The following is a 21,532-nucleotide window of genomic DNA, read 5'->3' on the forward strand; positions in this document are numbered from 1 at the left end:
TCATTTTATATAAGAAAATGCAACATAGAAAGGTTTGTTCTCATTGTGAAAAAAACTAATGAGGATTACTGCTTAAACAGTATAGAACCTTATAACTCAAAACAAAAAATCTTCATGTTATACACTGGACTCATATCATGTGTATTTCATTTATACAAATATATACAGGGGAAGTAAGGCAACGGGGGTGCCAGGGAAGGATACATGATAATTGGAATAGTGCAGGGTGATTCTGTTCCTGTTCCCATACTGCATTTAATAGACATGCTCTGGTAACAGCAGAGATGGAAGAGGTGAACTGACTAGTCCCTTCAGGTCCGCAATGGAGGTACCTCTGTCCTAAATGTGGCTCTAGTATTTAATGACATGTATATTTTAAATTAGCATCGACCCCGGAGGGAGTCAACTACTTCATGTGGTGTTTAACCAAAGAAATTGCTACAGAAAGTTCCAACACAGAAGAAAACTTGGTTGTTAGGTATACTATATGGTATACATACTTAATGGCAATTTAACAGAACAATGTAACTTTGACCATATAAGACTTCTGTCTTGCAGAAAGACTTTAGAATCTAACTCTTCCATCCCCTTCAAGCTGTGACTTGACTGCATTTACCTCAAATCACATTAACACTTACAAAATGTATCTTCTCTCTTCCCACTAGAGGGCGGCCATGTATAGATTTAGGAGGGTTTAGGAAAAATAGCATACATGTTAATCTGACTTGTTAAGTATAACTTAGAATTCTAGTTTTTGTTACCTTGAATGTGGCAAATGCATCTGAAGCTATGTCAAATGTTGACATTTCGACATATCTGAAGAAATCATAAAACTGTTCCGACCACAAAATGATTTTTGCAAGTGGTTCATGTCTGATGCATTCTCTTAACATTATTCCACAATTTAGAGCTATTTCTGGAGATTCATACCTGCAAAAACAAAACAAAAAACAAACAAAAAAACCCAAACATGATTGTTCTTTTAAAACTGCAATACTGAACAGTTCAAACTTTTAGAACAGGACCTTTCGAGACATGTGTCCTAAACAAGTAGAACATGTTTTCTGAGTAGATCATGCACTCAGGTAAATTTACTCTAGTGCACACACATTTGTTGGGGTAACCACCTTCAACCAAAGAAAAATAGCCATGAGAATGATAGTGTGAATAAAAGCTCACTATTTAAGCTAAAATATTCAAACAGAAGTCTTTAAAGCAATACTACTCCACAGAGTGGTTAACTTTTAAATATGGTGTTTTCAACACTCAGAAAAAAAGCTGAATTAAAAAACAATGTAAAACAAAAATACTTTTCCAAATTCAGAAATTCAGAATATCTAAATAATTCTATCAAATAAATATATAGTATTTATACTTATTTCAATTCAGTACTCAAAATAGCACTTTGAGGCTCCCAGCCATGTGTGGACACTGCAGAAGCCTTTCACAGGGCTGCCCTCACCAGAGGCCTCTGTGCTCACCTGAGTCCCTCAGCTTTTCCTTGCCTGGGATCAGAAAAGCCCCTCAGCCAAGCCAGAGGGTTTTCCCCTTCTGCACCAAGCCCTCACACCAGTCTGCTGCACCACTCACTGCTCCCTTCCAAGCTGCACACACTGGCTTTCTTTCCCATTCTCCCCTTGTTTCTTGCAGTTAAATTCTATTTTCCAACACTCTAGTGAAATAACTAATTGGTAGGCAAAGATCTCCTCTTGGATAAAATAAGCAATCTTTTCTCATAACACAGATTCTTCTAAGTGTCCTAATAGTGCTGATCTTTGCATTTTTCTCTTCAAGAAAAGAAAGGACAAAAAAAATCTCTCCCAGTTTCTATTTCTCTGACTGTTCCTATTTCCTACCTGGCTGAGTTCTTCACCAGTTGCCTACAACCTACTGATGAAAGCCCACACAACCTCCTGGATCCCACTGTGAATACCAACCCCACTCCAGCCTACTCCTGAACTGCATTTAGGCATTTTCTGTTGCCTCTGGGCAACCTCAGTGAAAGGTCTACCAAACATGCAACATGTGTACAATCAAATCTCATCCCTCTCCACAGAATACAGAATAACTTCCCAACTCTGCTGCTTTTTCACTTCTGAAATTTGGCATCATTATTTTGTTTTAGTCAGCTCTAAACCAGGTCTAACAGAACTTTCTGTGATAAAGTATTCTAGATCTGTGCTGTCCGTTATGGTAACTGCTAGCCATTGGCAGCTACTGAGCACTTGAAATTTGGCTACTGTGACAGAGGGACTGAATTGTAAATATTTAATTTAATTTGAAATAACTTTTCCTTCTTCATTCTAAATCTTCCCATTTTCAGTGTCACTAGGCTTTTAAAAATACTTCTTTAAAATATCTCAGCTTTATTTCTTTTTACCCATTCCCACTGTTTCATTAATTAACTCACCCAGCTGCAAATGTCTCTTAACTGGTTGGTTATCTTTAAGCTCTGTCTTAATAAATCTACCAAACACATTTCCATCTTAGCAGATTAAAATTATTTCTTCTAGATAATCAAAGAGAAACTTTTGAGCCCAATGTCCAGTCTCCTCCTCATCATATCTACCACTCTGGCACAGGCCTCTCCCCCATCGTGCCATAAAACTTTCAGACTACCTCCTTACTGTTGTCTGACACATTGAGTCTATTCCTGCCTGGCAATACACCAGAAGGTGCCTTCTCTCCTTCTTCTGACTATACAAATTCTAAACTAGCAGATCTCCAATCTTAGATCCCATTCTTTTTCTTTTCTTGAGACAAGAGTTTCATTTTATCGCCCTCAGTAGAGTGCTGTGGCGTCATAGCAACTTTTAACTCTTGGGCTCAAGCAATTTTCTTGCCTCAGCCTCCCAAGTAGCTAGAACTACATGGGCCCGCCACAATGCCCAGCTATTTTTAGAGATGGAGTCTTGCTCTTGCTCAGGCTGGTCTTGAACCCATAAGCTTAGGTAATCTACCCATCTCAGTCTTCCAGAGTGCTAGGATTACAGATATGAATCCTACCATGCCCAGCCAAGATCCCACTGCTTTTACTAGCTCTTGCCTTTTTAACCAAAACTACATTTTCTTTTCTGACATCTTGTAGTACTAATTTGTTATCTAATAATATTATCTTCTTGTACATACGCTCACCACAGATCCTCAATAAGATCAAAACTACATTCCTGGCTCGGCGCCTATGGCTCAACCGGCTAAGGCGCCAGCCATGTACACCTAAGGTGGCGGGTTCGAATCCCCAGCCCGGACCCGCCAAACAACAATGACGGCTGCAACCAAGAAATGGCCGGGCGTTGTGGCGGGCGCCTGTGGTCCCAGCTACTTGGGAGGCTGAAGCAAGAGAATATTGTTTAAGCCCAGGAGTTGGAGGTTGCTGTGAGCTGTAATGCCATGGCACTCTGCCCAGGGGGACAGCTTGAGGCTCTGTCTCAGAAAAAAAAAAAAACTACATTCCTTCATTTGAGGTACTGTACTGCAGCTAGAATGCTGTCTGGCTCTTATCTGAAAAGTCAACTCACAAATGGCTGAATTTATGTTTGTTGATCCTTAATAGGCAGGAGACTAGAAGGACAAGAGTAAGACAGTTTAGCACAAGTTGAGCAGGTTTTGATGGAGGTTTGTCAAGCTTGTCTAAATGATTAAACCATACACCAATGGGTACAAGGCAAACAGTTATGCTGTACGACCTATTAGCACTAAAGTGGAGAGCACATTAACATTTAAATTGCCAGTATAAAACCCTACTACCTCTGAACGCATCTAACATTAGCAGTAAGATTTCACATGCATTATTAATATTAGCGGCACCACCCCAAATATCTAACATCAAAATACTTATAGCTTAAAAAAATAGATATACACAGCAGTTTACACTAATTAACACACTGACTGCTACACTAGAAACAAAACTTTTCCTTGGGGCCACAGTGTTTTATTAGGTCAAAATAGGTCAAGACACAACATGTGAGTTATATATATACTTCATGAGGCCCCCGGCTCAAAACTAGTGTAATTCACATGGCAGTTAACTGTATTAATCAACAAAAATACAAAAATATTAAAAGGTAGTTCACAGGGCTCCTTGAGGAACTGCCTGTTTCCATGTCTGGGAGGAACTGTATAAAATGAGCAAGGTGGTCAGTCACCTTGTGCCAGAAAGCAAGGACACTATCAGAGACTAATGGGTCTTGCCAAAAGGACACAGGAGCCAATCTGGAGGAGTTACCAGTGGCAATTTAGAAGTAAGTAATGATTGCAATGGACTGAGGGGGCGGGGGAAATATATATATATACATACATACATATATATATACATACACACACGTATGTATTTTTTAAAAAAAACAAAAACTTAAACAATAACTCAATGCTTACCCTAAGGAAGTGGCCAGGCCACCAAATGATTACATTTTTAGGATGATATCTGTGAACTGTCATATTAGGTGGGTTATTGTTATTCCCATACAGATTGTATTTTCAGACAACTAAGTCATCAATGAGGAAAGGTTATTCTTTATGAAGAAATACATTTAATTATATAGAGAAAGAATAACAATAAAAAATATTTCCATTTTGACTCTAGGCAATGATCAATGAACACTAAAACCACCAAGTGAAAGGTCTATAGAAAACTCTGTTATGGACAGATCACACACAGACTGGTCAATTCAAATGTCCCCACAAGTGGACTGACCAGTGCCATACAATATAGGAAGTACATACATAGCACCACCCATGAAGAATTCTTACCCCTTGAAAGTCAATCTGAATCTAAACAAATCTTTAGAACTAACCACCACTTTAAAGCAATGTAGGATAGTGGGACATGTTAAATGAAACCACAAGAATACAAATTCAAAATATGTGATTTCTCTGCAAAATAACCCAGTTGCTTCAACAAATAAATGGCATACTTTTTTTTTGGAGATAGTTTATGTTGCCCTGGGTAGAATGCCATGGCGTCATAGCTCACAGCAACCTCAAACTTTTGGGCTTAAGCAATATTCTCTTGCCTCAGCCTCCCAAGTAGCTGGGACTACAAGCACCCACCACCAGCTCTGGCTATTTTTTGTTGTAGTTGTCATTGTTGTTTGGCAGGCCTGGGCTGGATTTGAACCCACCAGCTCTGGTATATGTGGCTGGTGCCCTAGCCACTGAGCTTCAGGTGCCAAGCCATTTGTTTGTTTTTAAATCTGCTACTATAGATTAGAAGAGAGCTAAGAATCATATTAACCAAATTCAGTTTGTGGCTCTTGTTTGAAAACTAATTATAAAATGACATTTTGTGGAAATCAAGGAAATCTGTAAATGGTGCTGTGACTTACACCACGCTATGTATTATGTACTAGGGACAAATCCTGAAGTGATACCACATGTGAGAAGGAAAAAAGGAAGCAAAGAATAGAGGACACAGAACAATAGAACATTAATACCTGCTGCAGCTGGGTTGTAGGTAGGGATGGGTTTGTTGTTATTCCTGCCAGTTGTATGTATATTTTCAGCAACAAAGTGAGGGGTCTGCTGGATCCCAGTATCAGGTGCATACTCCATGCTTCTCCTCTCCCCTCTTCCTGGCTGAAGTTTCTACTCTGACAAACTCAGAGAGCTTTAAACTTTAAACTGTATCTCAATAGCTCAGCACCTGTAGCTCAGCGGCTAGGGTGCCAGCCACATACACCAGAGCTGGTGGGTTTGAACCCAGCCCAGGCCTGCCAAACAGTGACAACTACAACCCCCCCCCCCCAAAAATAGCCAGGCATTGCGGTAGGCACCTGTAGTCCCAGCTACTTGGGAGGCTGAAGCAAGAGAATATTGTTTAAGCCCAAGAGTTTGAGGTTGCTGTGAGCCATAACGCTACAGCACTCTACCCAGGGCAACAGCTTGAGACTGTCTCAAAAAAAAAGATAACAAATAAAAATATAAATAAATTCTATCTCAAAAGTCTCACTTGACATGATGTTTAACAATGTTTATACATACTTCTGGCTACTCTAAAGTGAAAATGTAGGCAGAGTTAAGTAATTTAGGGGTGTTAATAATCATCAGTTTCCATGGAAAAGGAAATAACTGGCTTTAAAAATACAAAGCGTCTGGAAGCTGGTCTAAGCACATCAAAATTTCAGGCTACTCACTACGTGTTTACACCCACAACTGTGAATTGACAGAACAACAAATGAGATGCCAAAAGTTCTGTGTGGCAACATCTGAAGAAGCAACATAGATGGTTAGAAACAGAAAGAAGGAAACAGAATGCTGGCCTGCAACACATGCACTGACTCATGCTTTGTCTAAACAAGTTTGAACTTGAGGGAAGTGTTAAACCACAGAGATATGAATCAGAGTGAGGCAAGCTATAAAGCCAAGAGTAGGAGAGCAAGCTGATTCATGCCAACAGCTATGCCAGAAATGTGCTTGCCCCCCCAGTTTAAGAGACCATCCCAACCTGGGACAAACAGATGCACTCTATACCCAGAGCTGGTGGACAACCCTGGTGTGAAACAACAGGGGGTTACCTTGCCAGTCAGGGAGGCTCAGAGATGAGAGAGAAGAGGATTTCTTTTTCTTGCTTTCTTTTTTTTTAGTTTTAGTTTTTAGGCTTTTTTGAGTTTGTTTTTAAACTGACAAGATTACCCAAACATTAATGCCTGCTCACTCCAGGAGTAACTCCAGGAAGATACACTGTGAGCTGTCAAATTAAGTGGGTTAGTGATGGACACACAGAGGTAAAAATCAAAGGATACTATATCATGAACACATGCTTTGTTGACTGAACAAAGTGAAGCTATGTAGCATCCATGCTCCATTTACAAGGCAGCTTTTACCAACTTACAGTGTGCACATTATGTCCAGAGATGTCTTTAAATATAGGATGTAACTAATATTTCAATTTAATATTAGAAAACAGAAATAAGACCACAGAAGATGTATGTTTTTTTTCCTTCAGTCATGCTTGACTTACGAATTTAAAGGCTTACTAATAACCTAACTTTAAACTCTTATCTATAGGGAATTTTCAAACTCAATTTAGCTCACAGGTTGAATTTTAAGAAGGGAAAGGTGTTGAAGATCTATGGAAAATTATCTAATCAAACTACAGAGAGAATGCTTCCCACATTCACCATCCTGTTTTTCCCCAAGGCAACTTTCCCTTTTTATTTTAAACTAAGAATATAAATTTTATTATATTGTACATACCCTTTCAATAACATGAACAAAATATTCTGCTGGGTGCAGATGTATTCAACAGTAGGAGTTCTTGTACCAATTTGTCTTCTGAGAATATTGTTGAAAATTTGAGCCACGTCTTTTTTGCCCTATTAGGAATACAATCATTAAAATGTTTACCTGACTAAACATCAAAATGCCCATTCACCCTCCCGAATAAACCTAAATAAAGCCACTGAATATTTACAGTTATGACTGAATGCCTGACTTTAATGTGTTTGTAGACATTAAATTTTCTTATCTCTTCATCTGTAATTCCAAATTCTAAGTTTTAATAGTATACTACTTTTAAATGAACAATGTATTGAAAACTGAAATCTCACTACATTCCACATATAATTTCGATCATTTCTAATTCTCAGGATCACACTAACTCAGATATGAAAAACAAAACCTTACTGTACTTTAACAACCTATAGGGATCTGAAGCTCTCCCAAATGGAACAAAGTAGCTTCAAATTAGAAGCTTGCCTTGTGAACAGTATCTGTATTGTTCCTTTTATAGTGATGGAAGGAGAGGAAACTGTACTCTACTGTTATGAAAATGAAAGAATTCTGCAAAAAGCTGAGCTTTAAGGGCAAGCAGACATATCTCCCAATTAAGCTAGTTCCACTTAGGAAAGATTTTATATAGATTAATGACAAAGGAGCTAAGTATCACATGATACAGTGGTTCAGAGATCAGAACTTCATTACACCACTGTACAAAATAGATGGACCCACCGGTAAACCTTCCAATCAGAAAGTTGCACAAGAATTTAACAAAGGGAGACCCCAAGAGCTGCTTTAGAACTGCCACTTCTTATGAGGCTGACAAGCGCCCATAGGACAGTGAGTGAAATGCTAACTTCTCAGCATCCTCCCTAAAACACAAACATCACACTGGGGCCTGTGCTAGCTCAGAAGCAGTAATGGCAATCTCTAAGACCCAGTCTCAGGGGCACACATTTCTTTTAAGTTGATGTCTCTAAAGACCTGAATGTCAATGTCCAGGTTGGGGAGCAGGGTGGGTTGGAGTAGACAATGGAGAAGGTACTAGGTGCTTCAGTGTATCTCCAACTTAGCAGAAGAAAATTTGCTGTTGTTGGAATTTGATATACTCGTTAAAAATTCAAGAAATCAGCTATACAAGTGGAAATATCCTAGTTCTATCGGACAAAAATAAATTATTTTTTTATTAGCAATGCTATGTTTAAATAACCTATGAACCATAACCTCTCATCTTCCTCCAAAATTTAATCTTGCTGTGTGTCTGTCATTTTTCTCCCCAGAAACATGCACTTGTCTCTCAAGCACCTGCAATCACCCAACCCCTCAGGGTGATAAAACACTAGGCCTTAATATAAGGCATGCTCATGACAAAAGTCAAAGAGGAAACTGCCCATGACCTTGGCAGAGTGCATCACTATGACATATGCTTCCTGGACTAGTTTACTTAGCCTGGTCTCAAAGACCATGGTTCTTACTGTTAAATTCACTAAATACAGGGCATCCCAAAAGTCATCCCTAAAGCTGCCATACAAAAAATGAGAAATTATAGCTAGATGTGTTTTATTTATAAAATATTCATTATAAAATTTTATAAAATATTCTGTACATGTTGGCCACCTCTTTGTAAAGTTTTGTAATGAATACTTTAAAATAAAGTTACATTTAGCTATAATTTCCCATTTTCTCTATGTATGATGACTTTCGTGGTGACTTTTGGGACACCCCTGTCTTTAGCATAGCACAATTCAGCTATAGTAGCTTGGGCAATGATCTCAAATGCCTACTAGGACAAAGAAGGAAGTGTGAATGGGTAAAGCAGGCCCTGGGACAAAAGTGTAATCTCAGGCGAACCCAGGAGTGGATGCCCTGTACTGCAGCTCTGACCAGCTCAGGGACCAAGTAGCACTACAGGATCAATGTTGCTAGAGCTAAATTTGTCAAGAGAAGCCAGAAATTGTTTAAAAAATCTCGGCTCGGCGCCTGTGGCTCAAGTGGCTAAGGTGCCAGCCACATACACCTAAGGTGGCGGGTTCAAATCCAGCCCGGCCCGCCAAACAACAATGAGGCTGCAACCAAAAAATAGCTGGGTGTTGTGGCGGGCACCTATGGTCCCAGCTACTCAGGAGGCTGAGGCAGGAGACTCACTTGAGCCCAGGAGTTGGAGGTTGCTGTGAGCTGTGAGGCCACAGCACTCTACCCAGGGGGACAGCTTGAGGCTCTGTCTCAAAAAAAAAAGAAAAAAAAAATCTCCTGCTACTTAAATGTTACGTTAAAGTTTAAAAGCAGTGCTGAACAAACAGAACACATACAATCTCTGCTGTAATGAATATCAACAGGGAAAAAAATGGGTGTGACTGGACGTGCCCTAAGACCTATCCACCTCCAAAATTCCAGCATTCCATGGTCTTCCAGAGACTGTTTGTTCCTTAGAGCCAAACTTCATATGCAATGTGGTGGAAGAGAGGGAAAACCCTGTCCCAAGCCCAAGACACCCTTGGGTCCCTGCCCTGGTTCTGCTCATTAGGCAGGGAGCCCAGGCATGCCCAGGAGGTCAGTGACCCCCACCAAGAGCCCAACAAGATCCTAAAATGCTTCAAAGGAGGGAATACATGAGAAATGACCAGGAACAGGTGCTGTTTTTGAAAAAGAAGAAACTAATTTCTTACCTCAAAGTCAATGAGCTGCAAATCAGCTACCAGGGTGCTAAGGAGCCCGCTGTTATATAGCTCCTGAGCAAGCTGAGCCACTGCTTCTGTCTGTGGCTCTTTTTCATTTGTGCCATATAGAATTTCCTTCATAGCAACCAGATTTTTGGAAACTTCTTCTGTAGCCTGATTTGGGGGCAGGGGTGGGGAAGAGGAGAAAAACAATTCATTTTAACAAACATGTAATATATCTACAATAACTCTTCTCTGCATTAAAGATCCTCTACATTGCAGACCTATGTATAACAGGCAAAGGTGGGCAAGATCCACCCGTCCTCAGGAGCTGGATGGACACAGTGTATGCCACCTGCGCACGGGGGCCAATGTGCTCGCTCTACAGGAAGTCAGCATGCACACAGCAGACACCTCAACATTGAAGCCAAGTTTATGTATAGTAGAAACAGAACAGGCAGAAAAGGCTCAGTTCCTCCTCAGGTAGGAGGGAAACATCATGGAAGAGGCATCTGAGGTAACTGTGAGAATGAAGAGAGAGGCATAAGCCAGGGATGAGAGACAGAGGTAGCAGAAAATGAAACTGAAAATGGCTTTCAGGGCAAAGGTAAGTTGTTGGTGATAATAAAAAGTCATTAAAAGACAGGGAGTGAGTAGGATGGGTGGAGGGAGGGTAATTAGTGGGAACACACCTATGGTGCATTTTACAAGGGTACATGTTAAATTTACTAAGTGTAGAGTATAAATGTCTTAATACAATAACTAGGGGAAAAAAGATGTAAAAGAGCTTCTGGCCAAGATGAAGGAAGACTAATGAATAAGATAAGATATATGAAACCAACGAGTTTAAACACAGGACTTCTGGCAGCACAGAACCGAGATTCTGAGAGAAGAAAACCCAATGAGGGGGACTTAATAATCCCCCTAGCTTACTGCTAGGCCAGAGCACACGGAGGTGGAAGCCAGACGAGGTGGCCTCCCTGAGTAGAGGAGGCAGAGCTGGGAACCTAGGAAGGCCAAGGAGAGTAGAATTCACAGGGCAGAGTACCAGCGAAGAGAGCCACACAGAACACATCAGAGACCAGCAGAGTCCTACTCAGCAGAGTCCTACTCCCATCCTCAGTTGAGTACTGACAAGCATGTGTCATGTGACACGGCTGGAAATAGCTCTTGTTCAAATCAGTCTACAGGGAAAATTTCATATTCACAGGGCATCAAGCAGAATACTTGCGGGTTCTGCCTCAGTAGTTATATAAAATTAGCCCTAGACCAAACTCTGCTCTAGTCCTGCCCAACAAGGCTTAACAGTAAGCCTAGAAAGGATCAAAACTAGAAAATATGATCAAGAACGAACACATCAACAGAAATATCCCTGGAAAAGATGCAGTTGATAGACTATATTAATAAATAAAGACATGAAAGCAATTACTATATTCAATATGATCAAGAAAAATTAGGTATACCAAGCAGAAGAATAGAAGACATAAAAAAAAACCCCTGAATTAAACACTTAGAAATAAAACCACCATATCTGAGGTAATGACTGACAAACACAAAAACAGTGCAATAAAAACTATCTAAAATAAAATATGGGGGGGATTTCATTAGTGAGCTATGGGATAACTTTAAGCAATCTAATAAATGTTAACCCAAAGGAAAGAGGGAAAGCAGACAAAATATTTGAAGACATAATGACTGAAAACTTTTAAATTTGATAAAAACTATAATCCCATGGAGCCAAAAAGGTGAAAAAAATCTCAAGCAGGAGAACCAGGAAGACGATAAAAAAGTATGAAATACCATATTTTGCCATATAATGTGCACTTTTTTGCCCAAATTTTTTGAGGGAAAAATAAGGATGTGCTTTATAAATGGGAAGAACTAACTATCTATATAAATGTTATACATATGTTAAAAATCCTAATATTCCAGGCAGTGTCTGTGGCTCAGTGAGTAGGGTGCCAGCCCCACATACTGAGGGTGGCGGGTTTGAACCTGGCCAGGGCCAAACTGCAACAACAACAAAAAAATAGTTGGGTGTTGTGGTGGGCACCCTTAGTCCCAGCTACTCGGGAGGCTGAGGCAAGAGAATCCCCTAAGCCCAAGAGCTGGAGGTTGCTGTGAGCTGTGACATCACAGCACTCTACCAGGGCGACAAAGTGAGACTCTGTCTCTAAAATATTTTCTTAGAATATAAACATATTAAAATATTTAATTAAAAACATTAAAATATTCTCTTAGAATATAAAAAACAAGTATTTAAATATGAGCAAATAAAAATTTGGATTAAAAAATTAAAATTAGGCTGGGTGCAGTGGCTCACACCTATAATCCTAGCATTCGGGGAGGCTGAAGCGGGTGAATTCCTAAGCTCATGAGACCAGCTTGAACAAAAGTAAGACCCCATCTCTACTAAAAATAGAAAACTAGGCATGCGTTGTGGGGGGTGCTTATAGTCCCAGCTACTCGGGAGAACAAGGCAAGAGGATGGCTTGAGCCCAGGAGTTAGAGGTGGCTGTGAGCTGTGACGGCAGGGCACTTAACCCTAGAGCTAGAGCGAGAGCAAGAGAGAGAGAGAGAGAGACACTGACTGACTTTGTCTCAAAATAAATAAAAATAAAAAGTTAAAATGAAAGTCTTTTTTCCCCTGAAAGTATGGGCCAAAAATATGGGTGTGCATTATACATGGGGAAGTACAGCAATCAAAGTGCTTAACTTCACTGATTAAAAGAAATTTTAAAAGCAGCTAGAAGGTAAAAATATTATGAAAAAAGAACGATAATAGACCTTTTGACAGAAATAATGCCAAAAACAAAAAAGAAAGAAATGATGACATTGTAAAAGTAATAACAATTTAAAAAAACCACACAAACTGTCATCCTAGAATTTTATACCCAGTAAAAATATCTTCAAAAACAAAGGCAAAATAAGGAATTTTTGAGGCAAAGAAAAGTGAAAAGATTTCATCAGAAGATTTGTACTATATGAAATGCTGAAGGAAGATCTATCTGCAGAAGAAAAATGATTCAAGATGAGACTATGTATATATACACACAAAGGAATGAAGAGCAATGGAGAAAGTAATGTGAATATAAAATATTTTCTCCCTATAAGTGGCAAAACATCTTTAAGAAATTCAGCTGTTTAAAGCAAAGATGATGACATATTCTGGGGTTATAATACATGTAAAAACAAAAATGTATAGCAATAATAGCTCAAAGGGGGGTGATGGAAGTACTGGTAGTAAGGTCCTTGTAATGACTAAAATATACTATTTCCTAAAGACTGTAGTAAGTTAAAGATATATATGATAAGTCCTAAAACCACCACTTAAAACTAAAATTCAAAGTAAAAATTTATAGCTAATTAACCAACAAGAGACTCAGGTGGAATTTAAAGATATGTGGAAAAACAAAGGCTGTAAAAATCGATATAAAGTGAAGCCCTTTATGACAAGATATATACTTCAGGGAGATTACTTAGCACAGATTCACAGAACATCAGCATTTAAGTGTACTTACAGAATCATCTATTCACATGGTACTCCCTCCCTTCTACGACCTTCTTTTAATCATCTACTAAATAATCACATTGCTTCACTTTCGGTGGGTATTTTCAGTGTCCAATAATGCAGTATTAGCAAATTTCAGACTCATACAGCTGTTAGACAATTTTATCAGATAAACATTACCTTGCTACACAGTCTGGGGCCCTGGGTCTATACTGAAGATCAGGTGACATTCTAACTTCTCGTCCACATAAAGGGTACTATTTGAAGGCAGCTTGCCTCTCTTCCCTAAATTCCCTAAATTGTCTTCTTCTCCAGGAAACTTTTTAAATTATTCAAAGGAAAGGCAAAGCTGATGTTCCAACCTTCTCCAATCCTTCTGCATGGAATGACGCAAATGTTAAAGCAGCCCAGGGCTAAGTTTGGTGGCTCACGCCTATAATCCTAGCACTCTGGGAGGCTGAGGCAGGTGGTTGCCTGAGCTCTCGGGTTCAGGACCAGCCTGAGCAAGAGCAAGACCCCATCTCTAAAAATAGCTGGGCACTGTGGAAGGCACCTGTAGTCCCAGCTACTCGGAAGGCTGAGGCAAGAGAACCATTTGAGCATGAGTTTGAGGTTGCTGTGAGCTATGATGCCAAGGCACTCTACCAAGGGTGACAAAAGAAGACTCTGCCTCAAAAAAAAGGTTTTTGTAATTATCTCATATAATTGACTCAGAAAGAACTGTAAGTGAACTAAAACACTTGGCTTTCATAGGCACCGCTTATATTCAAACCAGGTCTTTCCAAATGTTCTTAAACTAGAATGAATGACACTGCAATGAAGACTTTAACTCTTCTTACTATTTAATTTAATCTCATTATCAATCCATCTTTCAATTCATATTCAATCATATTTAAAAAATCATGGGTTAAATACGTTGATAAAATAAAAGTATATGATTTCTTCCCTATGAACGTGGCATACTTTTTACTAATCTACTGATGACATTCTTTTCTAATATTTATAAATCATCCTCCTAATAATCTCATTATGAAACTTTACTCATTATCAATGTTAAGTAGTCTTATCTTTTCTAGTCTGCTTGTCAGTAATGCCTCAGAGATTTCAGATGGCAGTTCATCACCCCATATGCAAATTTTAAGTAACTCAGGACATAATTTTTCTGGGTCAGAAGAAAATCATTTAGCAATAGTAGATAGTCTCTTATAATCTATTTACATGTGTTGCCTTTTCAATTCAATTCCATTTGTTAACTTTTATTCTTCAGATGATTCTGACAGGAAAGTATCTGACACTAAATGACTTTTTTGAAGGTATTATCTGTTGGTTTTACAACAGTGACTCAGTAGTAGACCTCAGGCTCAGGCGCCTCTGTTTCTCCAGGTAGGTTAAAGTTTTAAAGCTCTTAGCATATATATATATGCTTTATATAACCCTTTATATAACCCTTTATATTCTTCTCTGAAATCATTATGATTTTAGATTTGAATTCAGATCATGGTCTATTCTGATAGCAAAAGATGAATGAGAAAGAAGAGGTGGACAGCTAAAGGGCATAGGTTTCTTTTTGAAGTAACAAAATGTTCTAAAATTGATTGTGGTTACAGCTGCACACATACGTGAATAAACTTAAAACCACTGAATTGTACACTTATAATGGGTGAATTAAACGGCAAATGAATTATATCTCTATAAAACTTTTTCATAAAATGGGGTGAGAAAGGCAGTGACATAAATAGAAAACTGTTTATTGTTGGATGGCAACCTACATCCATTTTCTTTCCCTTTCAGAAAATGACATGGTCACTTGCATTACAGGTGGGGAAGAAATGGCAATGGCCCTTCCCTATTTACTGGCTGATCACTGTGCTCATCTACCTACACCAAACCTCACCTGCTTCTGGGTCCCTGCCCCTCCTGCCTTGTCAGGAACTCACCTTGCCTGGTATCTCACCTCCTCACAGTCAATCTCCCCCTCACCTAACTTTTCATGATCAAGATACCACTTAACAAAATTAAATAAGCTCTCCCTGCTCCTACTCACCCGATAACTAAACCTCTTGAAACATCTGCTTATCTTTGTGACAGTCCATGTCTCTTCCTCGCTCACTCTTCAGCCCAACCTTCTTGGCTATTCACCACTGACCTACATGCCACTAAATACAATTTTCTGTCTTTATTACACTTGGACTCTCAGCAGCATTTGATATTGTTGATCACACATGCCTTTAAAAACTGTTCCTCCCGGCCAGATGCGGTAGGTCGCTCCTGTAATCCCAGCACTTTGGGAGGCCGAGGTGGGAGGAGAGCCTGAGTTTGTGACCAGTCTGAGCTAGAGCGAGACCCCATCTTTAAAAATAGCCAGGTATTGTGGTAGGTCCCTATAGTCCCAGCTACTCAGGAGGTTGAGGCAAGAGAATTGCTTAAGCCCAGGAATTAGAGGTTGCCGTGAACTATGATATCAAGGCACTCTACTGTGGCAATGAAGTGAGACTATGTCTCAAAAAAAAAAGAGAAAAGAAAAGAAAAGAAAAAAAAGACTGTTCCTTTCCTGGCCTCTGTGACTCACCACCACCCTAACTTTTCCTCCTGTCTCTCTGGTTGCTCCTTCTGTCTCCTTTTTGGCTCATTCTTCGCTAGGCTATTTAAACATAGGGAATTCCTCAAGGCAAGGTACCAGCCCCCACCCCCCATTCCATAGCCTCTAAGTGATCTCATCCACATTCACTGCTTTAATTAACACCTAAATGCAGATGCCTCACCGATTCCTAGCTCTTTTCTCCCAGGCCTTACCAGTACATTCAGCATCCTACTGAAAACGTTCCCACTTGGATATTTCAATAATGCTGACCATTTAATTTACCAAGGGTTTGTCCTAAGCTTAGGCCTCAGTGGCAAGCACAGCTGACAGTCAGAACACCTCCCTAAACCGAGCCTACTGAAAGTCAACTACTGCATCTGGTACTCACCTGCGTCAAGAGAAATACTTGCCGTGTTGGAAATCTTCAGTTACGGTATTGCTCACACTGGATATGCCTCTCTATGGGCAACTGAGGGATTTTCAAAGGTAAGTGGTGTGATCTGGCTGCAATTTGCCTTGTGCTCAACCTGACTCCCTGTGATCTCACAGAGACAACAGTCTGGGGGAATACAAACAAATGGTCTACCTCTGAGGAGAAATTAGAAAAGTACTTTTGCTTTTCATTTGCTCTATTTCAGATTTGTTTGAATGTTTTACAATTCACATTTTACTTTTATTTTTTAAAAATAAAAATAGAGGACAAGATAAGGAAATCAAAATGTTCACTTGGTTAGTACTGATTAGTTCATCTTCTAATTTCTTCTTCCATTTCTCCCTTTTTATCCCTCCTCTCAAGATATCCCCCATCCAAATTTTTAGGATTCCTGGCAAATAACTAACTATGCAGGTCTATCAACTACACTTTGAACAAAAGCGCTACAAACAATGCAAAACACAAACCCCAAGATTAGAATGGGATTTCACAGCCAGAAGGTACTCACTCAACTGTTCAGAGCCAGATAATGGATGTTGGAAATACGAGACTTCCAACACGGGCATTCCTACTAATTATCACAAGATTATCATAGAATAGTCAGTAGCATGGTAATAAACGAAAAACTAAAATTAATCAACTTCATTACTTATTAGCAGTCCTGCCAAACAAGTGAGATTAAGTTCATATTTCAATCAATGACTTTTAATTACATGTATATTTCAACTGTGTGATTTTTTTCTTCCCTATGAGGTGTACAACTACAAGTTGATTTTTAAAAAGATTTAAAAGAAGAAATAAACATGTCCAAATCATACTAAAAGATGATCAGAAAAGTTTAAGAAGTATTTCATAAGAAAATGCAAGTATTTACTGACTGAAGATGTCACATGCAGGACAAGTAAACTTGATCTTTTTACAGTTGGCTTGGTTCCTTCATTCACATTAGTGACCATGCCTAGTCCCCCCATCTTTGGCCTGCAGGCATTATTATATCAATGTGTTCTCTGCCCTCTGACCACATCCCTCTTTACTCGCCACCTCTCTGTTAGTCCTCTCACACCTACTGAGTAAGCTATTCACACTTACAGTTCTTTGAAACACTGTGTCCTTTTCAAGCTGCTAAAATCATCCTCTGTCAACTAACCTATTGGTCCCTGGTCCCGGACCCCGGTGTTGCCTGTCCTGCTAAGACCACACAGCTCAGTGCTACCTGTACCAGCAGCTCAGTCTTGTGGCTCCCCTACACAACCCTGGATATGCTTTACTCAAAACTTTCTTGGGCAGCGCCTGTGGCTCAAGGAGTAGGGCACCGGCCCCATATATGGGAGGTGGTGGGTTTAAACCCAGACCCGGCCACAAACAAACAAAAAAAAACAACTTTCTCTACTTCAGGTCCCAGAGTTTCTGAGTACTTTAGAAAAAGTAATGGAACCTATATACACCTGATTCACTAATAATTCATGCTATTCAATCCAGCTCAGAAACATTCCTCTAACCTGGGCTGATTTCCAACCAGTAATTCCTAGCAGCACACATTTCAGAACTGCTTCATTTTCCTCAAGAGACTTTAACTTTAGTCTCACTTTTTCTACGCCATCTCTAAACATGTAGCTTCATTCTTAATATATTAAGATAAAGACTTTTTAGTTAAAATATTCAAATTCGTCACTTATCTTGATGTTATTTTTGCCTCTCACCATTCTGGCATAACATTCCCAAGAGCAACTTTTAGAAAAGTTACCCAGTTCCCCAAGATACTTATTAATGACAAAAGGAAAAACAGTAATTTTACGGTGTGGATACCATCTCAACCAAGTGTTCAAAATATGTATCAGCAGTAATGGGACCACTGACACCAAGTGCTTCTGGGTTATCTCTGTGGGATTCTTGCCAAAAATGCAAGAATGATTCAATTCATTGAATCTTGAGCAAACATCAGCCAAACCAATCAAGGAATATTCTACAAAATAATTGGCCAGTACTTTTCAAAAGTGTCAAGGTCATAAAAATCGAAGACAGACTGAGGAACTGTTCCAGATTAAAGAAGACACTGCAACTCCTTAAATGTAATGTGTGACCATGAATCGGATCCTGGTCCAGAGAAAGGAATTGGTAGGACAAGGGTAAAATTTGACAAATGTCTTTGGCTTAGTTAAGAGTATTGTATCAGGCCAGGCGTGGTGCCTCATGCCAATAATCCTAGCACTCTGGGAGGCCAAGGCAGGTGGAATGCTTGAGCTCATGAGTTCAAGACAAGCCTGACAAAAGCGAGACCTCATCTCTACTAAAAATAGAAAAAAAAAAAAAATGAGGCAAGAGGATAGTTTGAGCCCAAGAATTGGAGGTTGCTGTAAGCTAAGGTGCCATGGCACTCTACCCAGGGCGATAGCTTGAGACTCTGTCTCAAAAACAAAAACAGTATTGTATCAATGTTATTTTCCTGATTTTGATCATTGTACTGTGGGTGTGTAAGATGTTAATATTTAGGGATGTCAGATAAAGGATTCTCTTTTTGCTATCATTTTGTAAGTCTGATGCGTTCATCAATCCTCTTATTTTGCTGCTTCTTCACAGGTAAGGGACATTCTATTAGTTCTAAGGCTGATAGCTCTATCTCTGTGCTGGATAAAGAAGTTCTAAACAAACGAACAAAAATAAATAAATAAATAAATCAGAGATTTGCCTTTACTCAAGTTTTCCCTGTGCAATTTTGCCAGTTGTGTGGCCTCATGGAAACCTCGAGTCTTACCGGATCATCTGATAACTAAGGGAGCTGGACCAAATGACTCCTAAGTTCCATTCCATTTCCTAAGATCTCAAATTCTAAAAAAAAGGTATTTGGATTTTCTTTTGCCTTGTTATCTACTTTCATTCTCTCACTCTGGGCATCTCTGTCTCTGCTCAAGCTAACCCAAAAGGCTGAGGGCTCATTATTGACTTCTCTCTCCTCTTGGAGCCCCTGCATCCATGAACCCTCACAGACATGACCCTCCCCTACTTTTGACAGCTACAGAGCTGTGGCCTTATTTCAGTGCTATATCTTATTTCCCTAACATACTCGAGGACTTTGGGAGAGGCTTATTTATACTTCTTTGTAACACCCCAACCCTACTCCAATGTCTAAGATGATGATTTACACGTGGTATAACTTCATGATTTTATTAATTGATTAAATTGTCTAAGACATTTCATCAGTTGAACATGGTGTTCCAAGACAGATGCTACATTTGTATGAGCCAGTCAGCCTCATATTACATTTCACGGGCACAGCCTGCTTTACTAACAGCAGCCAACTGTCTTATAAATACATGGTCAAGAGGAGAAACACCTGAGAGCAGGGGGCCTGTCACTACAGGCCCCCTTACTGGACGGGAGAGTGATGTGGATCATCCACTGCTGACTCATCGAGGTGAGAGGTGCAGAATTTTAAGTTCTTAGCTTTCTTATGGCTTTTGAGAAGTGATTGACCCTGTGTGGCTCTACTTTTAACAGCCATATATAGTGGCAATTTGAACTCACTACAACAGAGTGGAGTCACAGAGGAGAGTCTGGGGTTTGGCAGAGCTACTCAGAATTAAGCCCCTGAGTTAAGAAGCACAGGCCTTAAGTTCCATGAGGGCCAGGCACAATAATCCTAACCTATGAAGACTCACTGACTTACAACCCAAGGAGAACAACTTTATTTTTAATTAATGTTAAAATTTTCTAAATTAAAATGCTTAAGTTATAGGATCAACTTACACAGTAACTAATAGTCCCAAAGCTCACAGTTAATGCTCACCTCAACAATAGTAATGTTAGAACTAAACGAATGTCTTTTCCTCACAGGGTGAGGAGATAGGTAACTATAGTCACAAGCTGTACAACATTTCAATGATGAATCATATATGTATAATCATGATCTTATAAGATAGACTACCATATTTTTACGGTACTTTTCCTAAGTTTAACACACAAATACTTGCCACTGTGTTACAACTGCCTATGGTATTTGGCGCTGGAACATGCTGTAGCTCAGGAGTGACAGGCTATGCCTTGCGGTCTAGGTGTGCAGAAGGTTGCACCATCTAGATTAGTATTTGCACAAAGACAAAACAATCTAACAACACACTTCTCAGAGTATTCCCCTGTTGTTAAGTGACACATGGTCATACTTCAAAAATTTCAGAGTAGTGTCCATGATACTCTCTTCAAGCAGCACTAAAGCTGAGACTCTCTACTGCCTGTTTTCCCATTAAAGAATAAAACAATGTGGAAAGACTAGAATTAGCATCCCAAACATTGGTACATGGCCTTTTCCAGACTTCTACAAACTGAGCAAGTTTCTTATTAAATCTCTGCCTTAAAGCCAGTATTTCCACACACCCATCACTGTACTATTTTACCATCATTAGAGGCAGTCACTCAAAGAAGTTGTCACACAAAGACGTTATACAAAAATACAACTTTCGAAGACTAAAGATAGCCCCCTTGCCCACTAGTGCTTCCAGACTACGTCCGTGTAGTACCACAGCCATTGCCAGCTATTCCTCCTCCAAACCCAACTACTCTTCAGATCCAAACCGACCTTACCTTAAGAGATGAAAGACGACAAAGGAGGTATATATAGCAGGATACAAGTCTGAGGTACTCTCCTTACTGCCTCTAATTTTTAATAGACACAAGTTAAGACTAACCTTAATACATACAGCACACTTAGAGAAAACACAGCAAGAGTAACATGGCTAAAGTATAGAATTAAGCACTTTGCCACAGATATTCTACTTCATAATAATAATAAACTTAAAGTAATAAGATATATATTTCCCACCCATAGGAGACAAAGACTTTCAAATACACTGTTGGTGGAAAAATAAATTGGTACAACTTTACTAGAGGGCAATTTCTCAAAATATATCAAAAAGCTTCAAAAAGTACAATCCTTCTGATTTGCCCATCATACTTTTAGGAATTTACCCTATGGAAATAGTATATAAGTACACAAAGATGTAAGTACATACAGTGTCACAATAGCAAAGTATAAGAGATAAAAGTTAGCCCACTGAACCAGCGTGAAATGATGCCATAGCACCCTAAGCGTTGAAAGAGATGTCGGAAGTAATCTAAATCAGTGGTTTTCAAACCGGGGGGGG

At 39.4% G+C, this 21,532-nt stretch overlaps 1 protein-coding gene across 1 annotated transcript in view; it reads right to left on the bottom strand.

The window, feature by feature from the left end:
* The window catches only part of CAB39 (calcium binding protein 39), an 83,949-nt gene that overhangs the window by 15,592 nt on the left and 46,825 nt on the right, over positions 1-21,532 (bottom strand). The window contains exons 3-5 of the mRNA XM_012802283.2: positions 9,882-10,046; positions 7,195-7,313; positions 762-930 (exon numbers count right to left, since the gene is read on the bottom strand). Of these exons, the coding sequence (XP_012657737.1) occupies positions 762-930; positions 7,195-7,313; positions 9,882-10,046 (453 nt within the window). The remainder of the gene's footprint in view (positions 1-761; positions 931-7,194; positions 7,314-9,881; positions 10,047-21,532) is intronic.

This window comes from Otolemur garnettii, unplaced genomic scaffold (genome assembly GCF_000181295.1).
Source record: "Otolemur garnettii isolate 467f Iridium unplaced genomic scaffold, OtoGar3 scaffold00013, whole genome shotgun sequence".
Taxonomy (NCBI): Eukaryota; Metazoa; Chordata; class Mammalia; order Primates; family Galagidae; genus Otolemur; species Otolemur garnettii.